We start from the raw sequence: 14,050 nt of genomic DNA, 5'->3' as shown, positions 1-14,050 counted from the left end.
TGACAGTAATTTGCATATTCCACAAATCTATTGCAACACATTACTGTCTACGAACAGTACACGACTCCTGAGGGGTGCCGGCGGTAGCTGAACTCACATGTAGTACACCCACTGAACAGAACATTATTAGTACAATGGTGGGTAGTATTCTGACTCTAGCTATGTGCTTTCAGATGGTGTGTGCGCTATGGTGGTGAACAACAGGACTACAATACACAATACTATATACGTAGTTTTTGCCTCAGAAGTAAATCCAAGATGTTAAATACTTTCCCCCTCATTGTGTCCTCATCAAACTTGCATCCTATTTTCAACACCAACCAGAACCATCTTAAGCTCAACCTTCTTGAAGAGCAAAGGAATGTTTACTTTTTAATATTTTTTTTTGTTTTTACTGGATCTCTCCATGAAGGCCTGTAACACCACACAGTAACATCCTACTGACTGATTCAACAAAGTTCTGAAGGGTGGGATTTCTTGAGTGCCTCAAAAGTAGATAATATGGACTACGGCAGTTTAACTCCCTCTACCAACCCAACATCTGAGCCGACATCACCTCTGGAGGCCAGAGAGAGTGATCTGATTGGTCCTCCTTGGTTCTGCAACCAGGTCACCCTAGGGTCTCTCCAACACACCGGCACATCATGTGATGCCTCACAGTATTGTACAGGACAGTACACCCCCTACATTTCCTCAAAGACGCTGCACACAGTTGTAACAAGATACACACAAGGTAATTTCACAAAGAAAAGCTCTGTTATAACTGCAGTAGTAACGTATGAACGCACAACAAGCCTCCTTCAGCTGGCTCCGTCCTGGAAGACCCAGAGGGGTTGGAGCACAGTGGTGATGTGCAGTTAGGTTGGAGGCAACGTTGCTGTTGGAGGGATGATTAGTCCGTCTCTTCTTTTTCTTGTTTTTTCCCCAGGTGTTAAGTGTTGTTATTCAAAAGCCCAGATCTCTATGTCCTGTATATAGAAATCCTCTTTCTTTGAGAGCATGGGGTTGCCAAAGGTTTTACAGGAGTGACTCCTACCATGATACAGGTCCCCATCCAACCACAGGCCAAACTCCCCACTGAAACAGAAAAGGGCACGATCGTTACGGCAGGTCTACACTTAATCCAGGCAGCAGAGATGCAACGTCTTACCTGGGAGAAAGTAGGATTTTCTGCATTATTGCATGTCTGTGACACAGTCATCAGATGGTCAACCTAATCACTAGATAACAGCAAAACATAATGCATCCACCACAGGCATGCTTGACTGTTGGTATGAGGTTCTTACTGCCAAATGCAGGGTTTTATTTTAGCCAGACATAACAGGCAAATGTAGGCAAAATAAGTTTCAATTTGACACATTGTCCTTTCGTGTTCTTGAATTAGTTTATATTAAGCAGGGCTGCCATAAATAAAATCACTCAAATAGCAGACTTTAACTATGCCTTTCAATAAAAATTATAATCCCACCTTGTTTTAACAAACAAATTAAGAAACACCAACATTTGACCTTCAGACTCTCCCTCTATGTACTACTAAGACCCACAAAGTCGGACCCAAATTGTGACGCTGACTGTTGGCTTTTTGCAGGTCGAGGGCACTTGTTGGAGCACTGGGCTTTGTGGGACACCCTTTCCGTGGAAGGGTCTGGGTGTGATGCAGCTTCCACTTCCTGTTCACTGCTCACTGGGATATCCAAAGACGTGGCTTTCATTTTGCACCATTTTCCTATCTATGTATCTCTTCTGTAGAATGCTCATTGGTCTTCATTTCCCTTCAGACTAACAGCCTGACGGTTGATGCTTCAACATTGGGGTTTTTAACTAGAATATGTGACAGCTATTTAATGCTTCAAATGTACAGGCCTGTGGTTAAGGTAATTGTGTTCCCATAAGAGCAATCTCTCTAATCTGGAAGCTTCTACAGCAAAGGGATTGAATACTTTCACAACTAAATCTTTTTTCTCCATTCAATAACTTCTTAACATTGAACCAATGTTACCTTACAATAGCTGATTGTTTGTTTCAGATTTTAAAAGTCAATGTACCATTTGTAATTCAGTAATGAGAGGTTGATCAGGGGTCCAAATCATTTTGCAAGACATTAATAGACAAACAGTAAATACCTTCCACCACCAAAAGCTAAGGAGTCCATATCTCCTTTCATGAAGAACATGTTGTCACCTGTCCATTTGTACACCTGTCATCACAAGAGAGTATGTTATTATGGATAAAAAAAACTAAAAAATAATGTGTTCTTACCTTCTACTATAAATAATAAAAGTAGAGGGGTCAGGTCAGCCTACCTCAAACTCTGGACAGAAGGTAAAGAGAAAGGTCTCCCCCGTCCCGTAGAAGCCTTCACTGATTTTGAATGGTTCTGACGCCAAGGCACCGAACACCTGAAGGTACACAACCAATCAGGTGACACTAGGTCAAACTACACAACTATTGAATCAGTTGTGAGCATTCTTAACACCACCCTTTCCCATGAAAACAAGGATGTGATCAGATAAATTGAATGTGGCTTAAATGAAGAGGTTTTCACTCAGACATCTATGCTTGCCGTATAAAGCTGAACTACCTAGCTAATATGACACAAACAGAACAACATTGCTGGTTAAATTAACTAATTATTTGACATTCTGACAATTGCAAATGCTACTAATAGTGGTCATTGCTCCGGCACAAGAGTCTACACATTCTGGGAGATATAATGCCATACTCCCACAGGCTTTTTCTCAGACCAGATCTCATTGACTATTGACAGACATTTTCAAAATATTGACATTTCACATCTCTACAATAGCTTTAAGAGCATTTTGTGATGTAAAAAAACTAAGAAACATTTGTGCAGTAGCCTTCAGGCTGCTTCCAATATTAACACAATTTCAGTGAGGGATGCGCACACAAGATATGGGGATATGGAAACACACCAGGTTAAACAGAAAATCAACATGCCGATCTTTTGAATAAATTAGGTGTAATTGATACTGCTGTTAACTTTGCAGAAATAAAAAGGAATAAAAAGCCAACATCAGATCCCCGATTGATTTGTGTGCCAAAATAACTACATATTTTAAAATAAAAATTGTGTAGAATAGGGATAGGCACGGTTAATCGAATTACCACAATTAAGTTAGTATTGGAGTACTTGTGTGTGTATTAATTTTTGCCCCTCAAAAAAATATTAATGTATTTTGAAATAGTATTTACAAAATCATGTACAGAATTATTAAAATTCCAATGTAGTATTTTTTCAGCGTCACATAAAAAAACTAAAGAAGCAACATTTCTAAGTCGTTTTTACGGCTTGTGTTGTGGAAATTTCTCTTACCAATTAAGTTAGAGACTCCTCGGACGATTATGTTTGTAAGCGTTTGACGCGTCCCTCTTATTTGCAAATAATTAATAAAACTTAAATTGTGCCAAGAGAATATCATCTGTTTCTTACTCCTTTAAGAGTGTCGATCGATGGAATTGCCATCACACTTGCATTCCTTCAGATGTGTCAATCAGAGCCATAGTGGTGTTGGCCCAGTCAGAAGGCCATATGCATAGTCTACTGTTAGCAAGTGGATGAAAGTGAACTAATTCTAGGGAAGATGGAATAGAATATCGGAAATATCTATCTTAGCTAACTAGCTTCTCCATCCAATAAACTCATTGTTATGGGCTGATACCTTCTGGCTTATAGTTCTGTAGCAGAGTTCTGAGAGCGTACCACACCACTTCCTCCATACATACGCTCACTCTTTCCTCACACAAACGGCCATTGAGCCGATGTTAGATTAGATTAGAGGTGTCAAACCGGTTCCACAGAGGGCCGAGTGTCTGCCGGTTTTAGTTTTTTTCCTTTAAATTGGTTCCCAGTTCAGACCTAAACCAGGTGAGGGTTGAACCTAACCACTTAGTGACCTAATTGATCAATCAACTACAAGGTGCCACACTGCCCTCCATGGAACCGTTTTGACACCTCTGGATTAGAATGACACCCCCCCCTTTGCATGTTATGTAGTAGCGCCTATGTTGGATCCATAGTTCAACTTTTTTTTAATAAATAATAATAAACAAACACTACTTGGACAATAAAGTGAAGTCCAATGCACATCCCTAGTGTAGAAACGATCATGAACCCATAACCATGCACATTCTTGACTTTGTCCAGTTCGCTTATATTTGTTAAAAAATGTACAGTCGAATTTGTCTTTTTCTTCTTTTGGGTCTTTTTAACTATTAATAAAAGTTTTTAGATACACACAGATCCACAAGATTAGACATGATTAAGCAAGTTTACTGCACAAGTAGATTCAAGAAAAGGACAAATAAAACAAAGGAGAAAGAAAGCTAATAAATAAAAAGCTATAGAAAATTCAAAAAAACTTAAATAGAAGACTATGGTCACAGAGACACAGTGACTTTGACATCCCTGACTAACAGAAGAGTAACCTTACCAGAATTAAACATCTGAAGTCAGACCAGGGTTGGTATAGCCTAATGCATAGCCTAAAGTATGTTAGGGCAGGGAGAGATCTAAAACATGCAGGGCGGGGTGCCTCCAGGAGCAAGGTTGAAAAACACTGGCCTAATAAAATAAAAATCACCAAATAGGCTAATATATATTCTTCTCTGGCAGTTTTTTTTCTTCTTTCCTTTCAGTTTCTCTCACTCAATGCTATTTTGAATAAACATAGTAGGGCAGTGAGTGGTAATCTCAAAACAGTCCAACTAGCTATACAGTATATGGCGCCAAGGCTATATATTGTCATCTATGCATGCATTAAAAAAACGACAAAGGGGATTGTTTAACACTATTTTGGTTGCATTCTAGCTAGCTTGTATTGCAGTTGCCATTTGATTAGCCACCAGTAAATTTGACTCACTTATTTGTTTAAATTAGCTAGTCATTAATTTAAACCGTTGGCCTATATATTAGTTAAATAAAATAAAAATTCACAGATCAAATGAGCAGGCATGCACTTGATAAAAAGTGGGCAGGCTGGTTTATCTAGGGTTGTCATAGCTAGATTAGTGTTTTTTTTGCCTCAGGCTAACATTGTTGTACATAAGCTATTTTGGGAGAGTTACCCATGCGCCCAGATGTGGGTTGTTCGAACAGCAGGACTATAAAGTTCTGGAAAAGCAACAGTATTTTGTATTCATTTGTAGAAAACCCTTTCAGGATTCCTTTGATTCTGATTTCTAAACAACAACAATGTAAATCGTTCAGCTACCTGTAAATGCTGTCTGATAGTGTCACATGACATCGGCCCATATTAGCTGAACTTGGACTGACACGTTTATATTAGTTAGTGAGGTCTATAAATTGCCTGAAAGCACAGCCATTTCCCAATCATATTACTGTTAGACGTTACAAGAGAATAACACTTACATTACAAGAGAATAAAATGCTAGACAGACTTAGTTTGCATCATCATTGCGTTTGGGAATTTGCACCAGCATGTTCAAGACTGTGTTGAATTGCGGGAAAACTCAGATGTGTGTGCATGGCACAGAAACTTTATACAGTCCCTACACAATTGTCTTTATACTTGCAAACCTTTTCTAAATAAAAAATGATGGCGCAAGCCACCTCAGAACGGTGGCGTCTCGAGCTATCGATGTCTGCAAATTTACACAACAAAATAGCCTAGTGGCTTCTTTGATATTCCTCAGGAAATGTATTGGAAGGAAAATTTGCGCTAAATCACTTCCAAATAGGGATGTACCAATATATCGGCCAGCAATCGGTATCAGACGATTTTTGGCAAAAAAAAAAAATCTCGGCTAATTGCTTTAACTTTGGCCGATTATTTCAGACCGATTGTGCGTTCATCTAAATAGGTGCTCAATATACTTCGGTTATTTTTGTAATATTACATTTTATTGCTTAACGCATATGTCCTATTATTTTATAGATTTTTTTTGTCTGTTACAGTTTTGCTGATGAAGTCTAATTATTTACTTCATTCATATCCAGAAATGGTATAATGTACAATTACAAAGAATTTGCATTTATCATCATATAATTTGACAACTCATTTTCCATGAGTTGTCTGATATTATAACTTGTTATTAACAAATATAGAAAGAAACTTTTATATGAAACTTTGCTGCCAAATAAGATTTGACCAGGGGAATCAACCCCAACTTAAACCTTGAATTTACTCTAACCATAACCCACATAACCCCACTCTCCACCACTGAAAATGTAAATTTCCAACAGCGTGGCATCAGTTGAAACTTCAATTCTTCCCACCACGAGCCCATCATATCATTTGGGCAGAACTAACATCAGAACAAGCTAGAGGATTAAAAATGCTAGACACCATATCGCAATAAGATTTGATCATACTAAATGTGTCAGTTCTTTGTTAATGGTGGATTTCAATGAAACTGCATCAGTGCACCAGACATTACATGGACAGATGTGGAAGTCAGTCTCACTCACCCCTCCATCGCTGTCCCTGATTACCAGCAGTACTGGGGTGTCCTGCCCCTGCATGGCCCGGTAGAGGCTCTTAATGCTCATGCCATGCTTGGTTGTGCCATAAGCCAGGGTCCACGGGTAACCTATGGTACGGGGCGGGAGATGCTTGGCCAGCTGGAGACCAAAAGACAAGGAGCCGAGGGGAAAGAAAAGGAAAAGAACTAGAAATGAAAGAGGGAAAGGCCACAGACATCAACGGTCCATTACAGATGCAGTGACCTTTTAACACAGTAGGTTGTTAGACAGTAAATGGGCTCTACACAGCCAGAACACAACAGGCTGAGGAGAACAGGCTTTATGTAAACACCACAGAAATACCTACAGTGAGAGGGCTGCTGTTTAGTTTTCCACATTCCTGCACTCTAGTATAAGAATAAAATATAATTGGAAATGGTTTATTTGCATTTCAGATTTTCAGGTGACCTAACATGTGGGATCACCTGATCATTATGAACCCACTGCATCATCATCCATTTTAAAACAATAACTCTAAACAGACCTAATTTTCACCATTACAGACCATCCGCCCTGTAGTGAACCTTCTGTCACTATCCAGACCATACGCCCTGTAGTGAACCTTCTGTCACTATCCAGACCATCCGCCCTGTAGTGAACCTTCTGTCACTATCCAGACCATCCACCCTGTAGTGAACCGTCTGTCACTATCCAGACCATCCGCCCTGTAGTGAACCGTCTGTCACTATCCAGACCATCCGCCCTGTAGTGAACCTTCTGTCACTATCCAGACCATCCGCCCTGTAGTGAACCTTCTGTCACTATCCAGACCATCCGCCCTGTAGTGAACCGTCTGTCACTATCCAGACCATCCGCCCTGTAGTGAACCTTCTGTCACTATCCAGACCATCCGCCCTGTAGTGAACCTTCTGTCACTATCCAGACCATCCGCCCTGTAGTGAACCTTCTGTCACTATCCAGACCATCCGCCCTGTAGTGAACCTTCTGTCACTATCCAGACCATCCGCCCTGTAGTGAACCTTCTGTCACTATCCAGACCATCCGCCCTGTAGTGAACCGTCTGTCACTATCCAGACCATCCGCCCTGTAGTGAACAGTCTGTCACTATCCAGACCATCCGCCCTGTAGTGAACCGTCTGTCACTATCCAGACCATCAGCCCAAGGCTGGCAATACAGAACACTTCAGGCCAACTGTCACTGCCCTGGGACTGAAGGTCAATGAGGAGGGTTATTTAGAAAGCTGCATATTGACAAGCAGTGTCAGTGCATCAATATACCAGTGGGCATGGTTCAAGTCGATGGGCCTGTCAGCATGTGTTATTACCTTCTCTATCTGGTCGGCCTCCAGCAGCTCACTGGGTTCACTGAGGTTGGGTCTGAAGGTCTCAGGCTCCAGGTCTGTCTTGATTGAAGTGGTGTGCTTTGAGTGCACCTCTTCCTTGGTGGTGATCTAAACAGACAAACAACAGTCAACCAGGAGCTCAGCAGTGTCTCCTTCCCCAAATGGCATCTCATTCCCCAGATTGGATTATGGTTCAAAGTGGAGCTCTGTACCGTGATCAACAGTAGTGCACCATATAGGCCTATTGCACATGGTGCCATTTGGGAGAGACAGAATTTAGGAGGGCCACTGTGCTAGATGTTTTCTATATGCTATTTATAAACCAGGCGGTTTGAAACCTGAATGCTGATTGGCCAAAAGCCACAGCATATAAAGCCTGAAAAACCACAGGTACACATCACAATTATTTACTCATCTAATTGCGTTGGTAACGGGTATATGAGTACAATAAGGCATCTCAGAAGTTTGTGATATTGCCAATATACGACGTCTTTGCACCGTTTCCAGGCACTCTGTGATGTGGCATACCTAAGAACAACACTTAGCTGTGGTATATCTGCCATAAACCACACCAACCAAGTGCCTTATTGCTTACATGTACCAACAATCAGCGTTCAAGTTTCAAAGCACCCAGTTTATAATGACACTATAAGGCATGAAGAGGTGTCTTGGTATACATCCCAAATACCATGGATAAGGGCTCTTCGGACACAACAACACAAACAGCCCTCAGCCATGGCATACTGGGTGTACATCACAAACCCTTTAGGGGCCTTTTTGCTTAAATAAGCCTAGCCCACGTAATGCACTAGAAGTGGTGGTGTGTCATCTGATCACATAGCAAGTGGTTTTAAAGATATAGTCTTATCAGCAAAGGCAGTACGATCAACTGGGCAATATGAGCCGCAGGAAAGGTAAATAGGAGATATTCAAAATTAAGGGAGTTTCGAAAATCCTCAATTTGGGAGCAATGGGTTTAGGGAGAAAATCTTTCATTTGAATATATCCATACGCTGCAGGCATATATATCATCCGGACACAGGGCACCATGTACTGGGGAGAGTTACACAGTCAGCAGAAAACACCTAATAATCATCTAATAAATAATTAGTGGTCAGCAATTAGAGGTTCAATGGTCCGAATTGTGATGGATCCAGAAATAGGGCACTACATAAGGATTTCCCCAACCTGGTCCCGAGAGGTTTATACTTTCAGCTGCGTAGCACTGAGGGGGGTGTATATAAAAAATATGCACGTGTGGGAGACCACAGGACCAAGTTTGAGAAACCCTGCTCTAGACTGTATGGATGCTGTTGCTCATCTTTCTCCATAACAGGCGTGTCTGTAGTGAGCCACCGGTGGCCTGACTGATCGCCTTACTGCCGCATTGTCCTGGGAAAACAATCCTGCACCAGTCAATGGACTGAATTAAATCCTACTTCCGCCCCTGCCCAACCCCAGCCTCTCGCCCACCCCCAGCTTAGCTTCTCACCCAACCATGTAGAAAGTGTCGGGCAGATGGGCAAGCAGCAGCTTACTGCAACCCAGGTGTTAAAGAACGAGCGCATTTCGTGAGGCCTCCCTCTAACGTGGGGGAACACTGGAAGATGTCTAATTTCATGAATCTCTCAGGACAGTTGCCCTCCCTCAGGCCTCAGCAGAGACCCAACGTGTTACGGCTCACATTCTGCATCTCTATTACAGCCTCGGGCCCGGGCTATCTAATTAACTACGAATCAAAAGGAACATCAGTAACAAGGCCTTGTTGAAACTATACAGTGGCGTAGCTGAGAGAAGGGTCTAGTGCATTATGGGACCTTCATTCAGGCCCCCCAATTACCCCATGTCTTACTCCACCCTGAACTGGTGGCACGAAGCCCTTCAGATGACCGTAACCCGAGGTATCCTGCCAAACTCTCTTGTGACTGCTTATTTTGCCAGTGCTTACAGAAGGCTGCAGCGTCACAGGGCCAGATCAGGGCCCAGTCACAGTTTTACTCAGGTAAAAATGAGCCCGGGGAAAAGGGAAAACATTGGAAAATGGTGGCCAGGTGGGGCAAATCTACAATAGCAGCCGCTTCCCTACATCACAGTGGCCAAAGGGAACGCACTCCACAGGTAACTGGGAGTCACTTGGTCTACTGAAGGAACTAGAAAGCTGGAGCTGAGCTGGGCTGGGCACCTGAAGCCGCTTGCAGAGAGATTTCAGATCTTCGCTGTTTAGCGCATCGATCCGGCGGTGGTACTCAGTCAATGACACTACCTGGGAGGTGGAGACAGGAACAGGAAGTATAACTCAGCTGCTGGCGATGGAAGGAAAAGGATGAGCACAGCAGAATGTGGAAACATTATATTTGAAGGTGGAGAGCCAAGATGCACTTTTAAATACACCTGACAGGTAATTGAACAGAGTGGTCATGGTGGACTCTGGTCATCTTTAGCAAACGCAACTGGTTGAAAGGCTTTTTTCTAATATTTAAAAATAGGTGATATGAACCTATAGAGACAGACAATTGAGGTGGTTTTGCATGGTTGTGTAATCTGTTCAACATCACGACCATTAATAGGACCAAGAGGCACACAGCCAGATATAAAAAAAAAAAACTAAAACCAGTGAAGACAGGGTACCATACAGGACATTGTTTTACTGATAATCCATGTCTTCTGAGAGGATTTGTTGAACTGCAGACGCTACAACACTGGCAAACACCAGTCTCCTATTGCATACAGACAAGTCGAAACAGTTGCTGAACACTGCTCGAGTTGACTTGAATGTACTAAAGCAAATATCTGCCTCGAAGAGGTCACACAGGCTAGCACACACTTGAAACCAAGATATTATGCACAGTGTCTAACAATAGTTACAACAGGTACTCCATTATAAACTGAAAGAGGCCAAGCAACTCTTCAAGGGGCTCCAACTTGAAGTTGGAATACTTCCACAATAAGCACAGCACCCAGTCATGGGTTCATTTATAATAGCAGAACTAATACTTCAAGGTGAGCTCAACTCCAGACAAAGTACAGTAGGCATACTTAATCTGGCTCCACAATGAAGGATGGGAGCAGTGCTGTGGATGGGTGGCCCACAAGGACATCATAGCCCTCCATTAATGCTATGACACTGCATGGCTAAAGATAGCCTCTTTCTATTCTCTCTGATACAGACTATCATTTACTTCTTGCCATAAAGTGCTGATCAACAGACGGCCCAGTTCAGTAAAATTGGATTAGGTCAAGTAAAAATAAGTTACCTTGAACATCTCTTTAGTTACTTTGGTGGAAATACAGTTGCCAGTTTACAGCTCTCAATAACACAAAGAAAAGAATAAACAACCGTGTTCATAAAACATACTTGGAGTCTTAAGGTCTAGCTGGCACTAAACTGAGAAGCCAAGTAAGGTCAGTTTGCTGTCCTTATCTTCTGTGTAGGAGAAAGGCTGAGGCAGACCAACACAGCCTGCCCTGAGTGCCAGTCTGTCTGCGCTTGACAATGAGCAATGGAATTGGCAAGCACAAATAGAACTGGGACCAGACTACAACAATCATTCCATTTATTCTCCGCAGCCCTTCACACCAAATCGCAACTGTCTTTCTCCCAAATAACAACTATTCAGCCCATTGATAAACTTAATCATCAGAGATCCCCAAAACATGCAGGGATACAGTGTTGCAAATTAGTTACGATGTTAGCAAGTAACAAAACGTTTACAATTTTACATGGTGTACCGGGCTTTCACCCACAGTGGTTCGAACCTTCAAAACTTCCCAAAACGCCCCAGGCACCAAGTTAGATGGTAAAGCAAAGAAGTAGCAACAGCGACATAAAGGACTGTTTTTTAAGAACCCATTAAGTTTGGCACTGTCTATTTGATTTAACAGTCAATGGGCAATCAATTGGCATTTTGCTAGCCTCCTGCTATCTTTCCTGCTAGCTATCCTCGCTAGCAGGTTGACAACAACAAAACACGCGTAGCTATAATGATTAATATTATAAATACATACATAAGTGTACTTAGGGGTCAACGGCGTCTCCTCCTTCACCCGTCTAGAGAACATGTCTTTCTTTCGGGTGAGACTAAGCTCAAGAGTCACATTCCAGATTATTGAAGTAATTCCAAGTCGATGTAGAACAAAACGCACTGGATCATTCTAACAAAAATAGGATTTTAAGATGAGTCTTTGATGTTTGTTTGACACTCGCAAGAGCCAATAAGAATGCAGGACAAAAGCAAAGCCAACTCTTCATTTGCTCAAAGGAAGAGAGCGCGTCCCAATCGTTCCCAATTGCATACAGCCATTTAAAGATACAGTAACTTCACGTGAGTTGTTTACCGTACTCCTTCTGAGACCCACCAATACATTTCTGTAGATTCTACAGTACTTCGGTTTATACCTCTCTGAGAAAACATACAACCCAATGTGTTAGTTCGTGTTGTACCTTTAAGAGCAGATTCTGGGCTTTTCAGTGTGGGGATGTGACCTTGATAACTTTGTATTGTTTAATTTAAGGCTGATATGTTTTTGTAATTATTTATTATTTTTGCTATTGTTTTGATTTATAGTAAGATAATATCTCAGAAATTGTGTTGAAAAATACAGTACCTGTCAAAAGTTTGGATACATCTACATATTCAAGGGTATTTTTACTCTTTTCCACAGTACAATATAAAGATGTAAAAACTATGCAATAACATAAATGGAATTACGTAGTAACCATAAAGTGTTAAAGGAATCAAAATTAATTTATATTTTAGATTCTTCAAAGTAGCCACCCATTGCCTACATGTTAGCTTTGCACACTCTTGGCATTCTCTTAACAAGCTTCATGGAGTAGTCACCTCATTTTTAGACATATCTGTTTGACACAACATTTGAAAACATTTTGGTTGTTATGTGATTCCATGTATTATTTCCTAGTTTTGATGTCTTCACCAGTGGTTAATTACAAGAGGATTCAACACCTCTCAGAATTTGAACAGGATCCAGCACCTCTCAGATTTTTCTCAGTTTGTTCCAGCATCTACTTTTTTCACAGATCTGGACTGCTGTGCCGGACTTGCCTTTTTTCATCACTGTGTTCGTTTTGCACTAGAACATTATATTAAAAGCAATCACTAAATGCATAAAGTTGCCTATTCCTGAAGCCTCTTGTAGCCTCAGCACTGCCTGACAAGACTGTGAAAGGTTTAGCTTTTTGTTGTCTGCTATTTGCGCTATCAACATGCTTTATTTCCGTCAATTTACCGGATCCATGTCTCTCGTGCACCCCAAAGTGTTCTGAAATCTTCCGATTTACAAATTACCCACTGGTCTTTGTACAATAATAGCAATGTAGAAAATAGTATAAAATTAAGAAATACACTTGAATGAGTAGGGGTGTCCAAACATTTGACTGGTGCTGTACATTATTCATAAGATTGGTTTTAAAAATGTCCTCGACTGGACATTAAAAGTAATAATACAAATTATAATTTATTGCATTTGTAAAGCGCTTTTCATTATAGAGGAATAATTTCAAAGTCTATCAAAAATTAAATGAAAATAAGAAAATAATAATCTTAAATACATAAAAGAACAAATATAAAATTTAATATATATACAGAATATATACATTAAACTATAATAATAATACAGTAAACTAAAATAGTAATACATATTATTATATCATAATTTACAGTATATTTTGATTAAAAAGATGGGTAGGCCAACTGATAAAGATGAGACTTAAGGTCTGCTTTAAAAGCCATGATTGTCTGCAGCCCTGAGGCTGTCAGGTAAGGAGTTCCAATTTAGGAAAAGGCACGGTCTCACATTTTTCGGGAACCCGGTTTGTGATACATGTGCATATTGGCGTTGCTAGACCGTAGAGGGCATGAAGGTTCATAGGATGAGAGCAGATCAGATATGTAGACAGCGTCTGATGCCTTTGATAGCTTTATAGATTAAAATGATTATTTTTAAAATCGATTCTTTGAGGGACAGGAAGCCAGTGAAAGTCAGTAAGCAGAGGTTTGATGTGGGCAGATATATTTGATTGGCTCAAGATCCTTGCAGCACCGTTTTGGATGAGCTGTATTTTATTAATTGAATTTGCTGGCAGGCCACCTAGTACTGCATTCCCATAATCAATTCTGGAGAAAACAAATGAATGGATAAGCTTTTCTGCATCAGAGAAGGTGAGAAATGTTCTTAATAAATTATGTTTTGCAGACATGTCTAATGTGGGTCTTAAAAGAAAGAG

General features: G+C 40.8%; 1 protein-coding gene across 7 annotated transcripts in view; it reads right to left on the bottom strand.

Moving 5' to 3' along the window:
- Positions 1–378: 378 nt before the first annotated feature.
- oxr1a (oxidation resistance 1a) overlaps positions 379–14,050 on the bottom strand; it is a 210,972-nt gene continuing 197,300 nt past the window's right edge. For 5 of the 7 annotated variants that reach the window (XM_010885213.5, XM_010885212.5, XM_010885209.4 and 2 more), the window contains 6 exons: positions 9,989–10,069; positions 7,789–7,914; positions 6,449–6,601; positions 2,304–2,399; positions 2,124–2,197; positions 379–1,077 (listed from right to left, as the gene is read on the bottom strand). In XM_010885213.5, coding sequence (XP_010883515.2) covers positions 942–1,077; positions 2,124–2,197; positions 2,304–2,399; positions 6,449–6,601; positions 7,789–7,914; positions 9,989–10,069 — 666 coding nt within the window. In that variant the 3' untranslated portion in view covers positions 379–941. Of the gene's footprint in view, positions 1,078–2,123; positions 2,198–2,303; positions 2,400–6,448; positions 6,602–7,788; positions 7,915–9,988; positions 10,070–11,811; positions 12,039–14,050 lie in introns of those variants that run through there. The other 2 variants (XM_010885216.5, XM_010885215.4) reach the window with 2 other exon arrangements.

This window comes from Esox lucius, chromosome 20 (assembly GCF_011004845.1).
Source record: "Esox lucius isolate fEsoLuc1 chromosome 20, fEsoLuc1.pri, whole genome shotgun sequence".
Lineage (NCBI taxonomy): Eukaryota > Metazoa > Chordata > Actinopteri > Esociformes > Esocidae > Esox > Esox lucius.
This window is presented reverse-complemented; position numbering and strand designations above follow the sequence as displayed.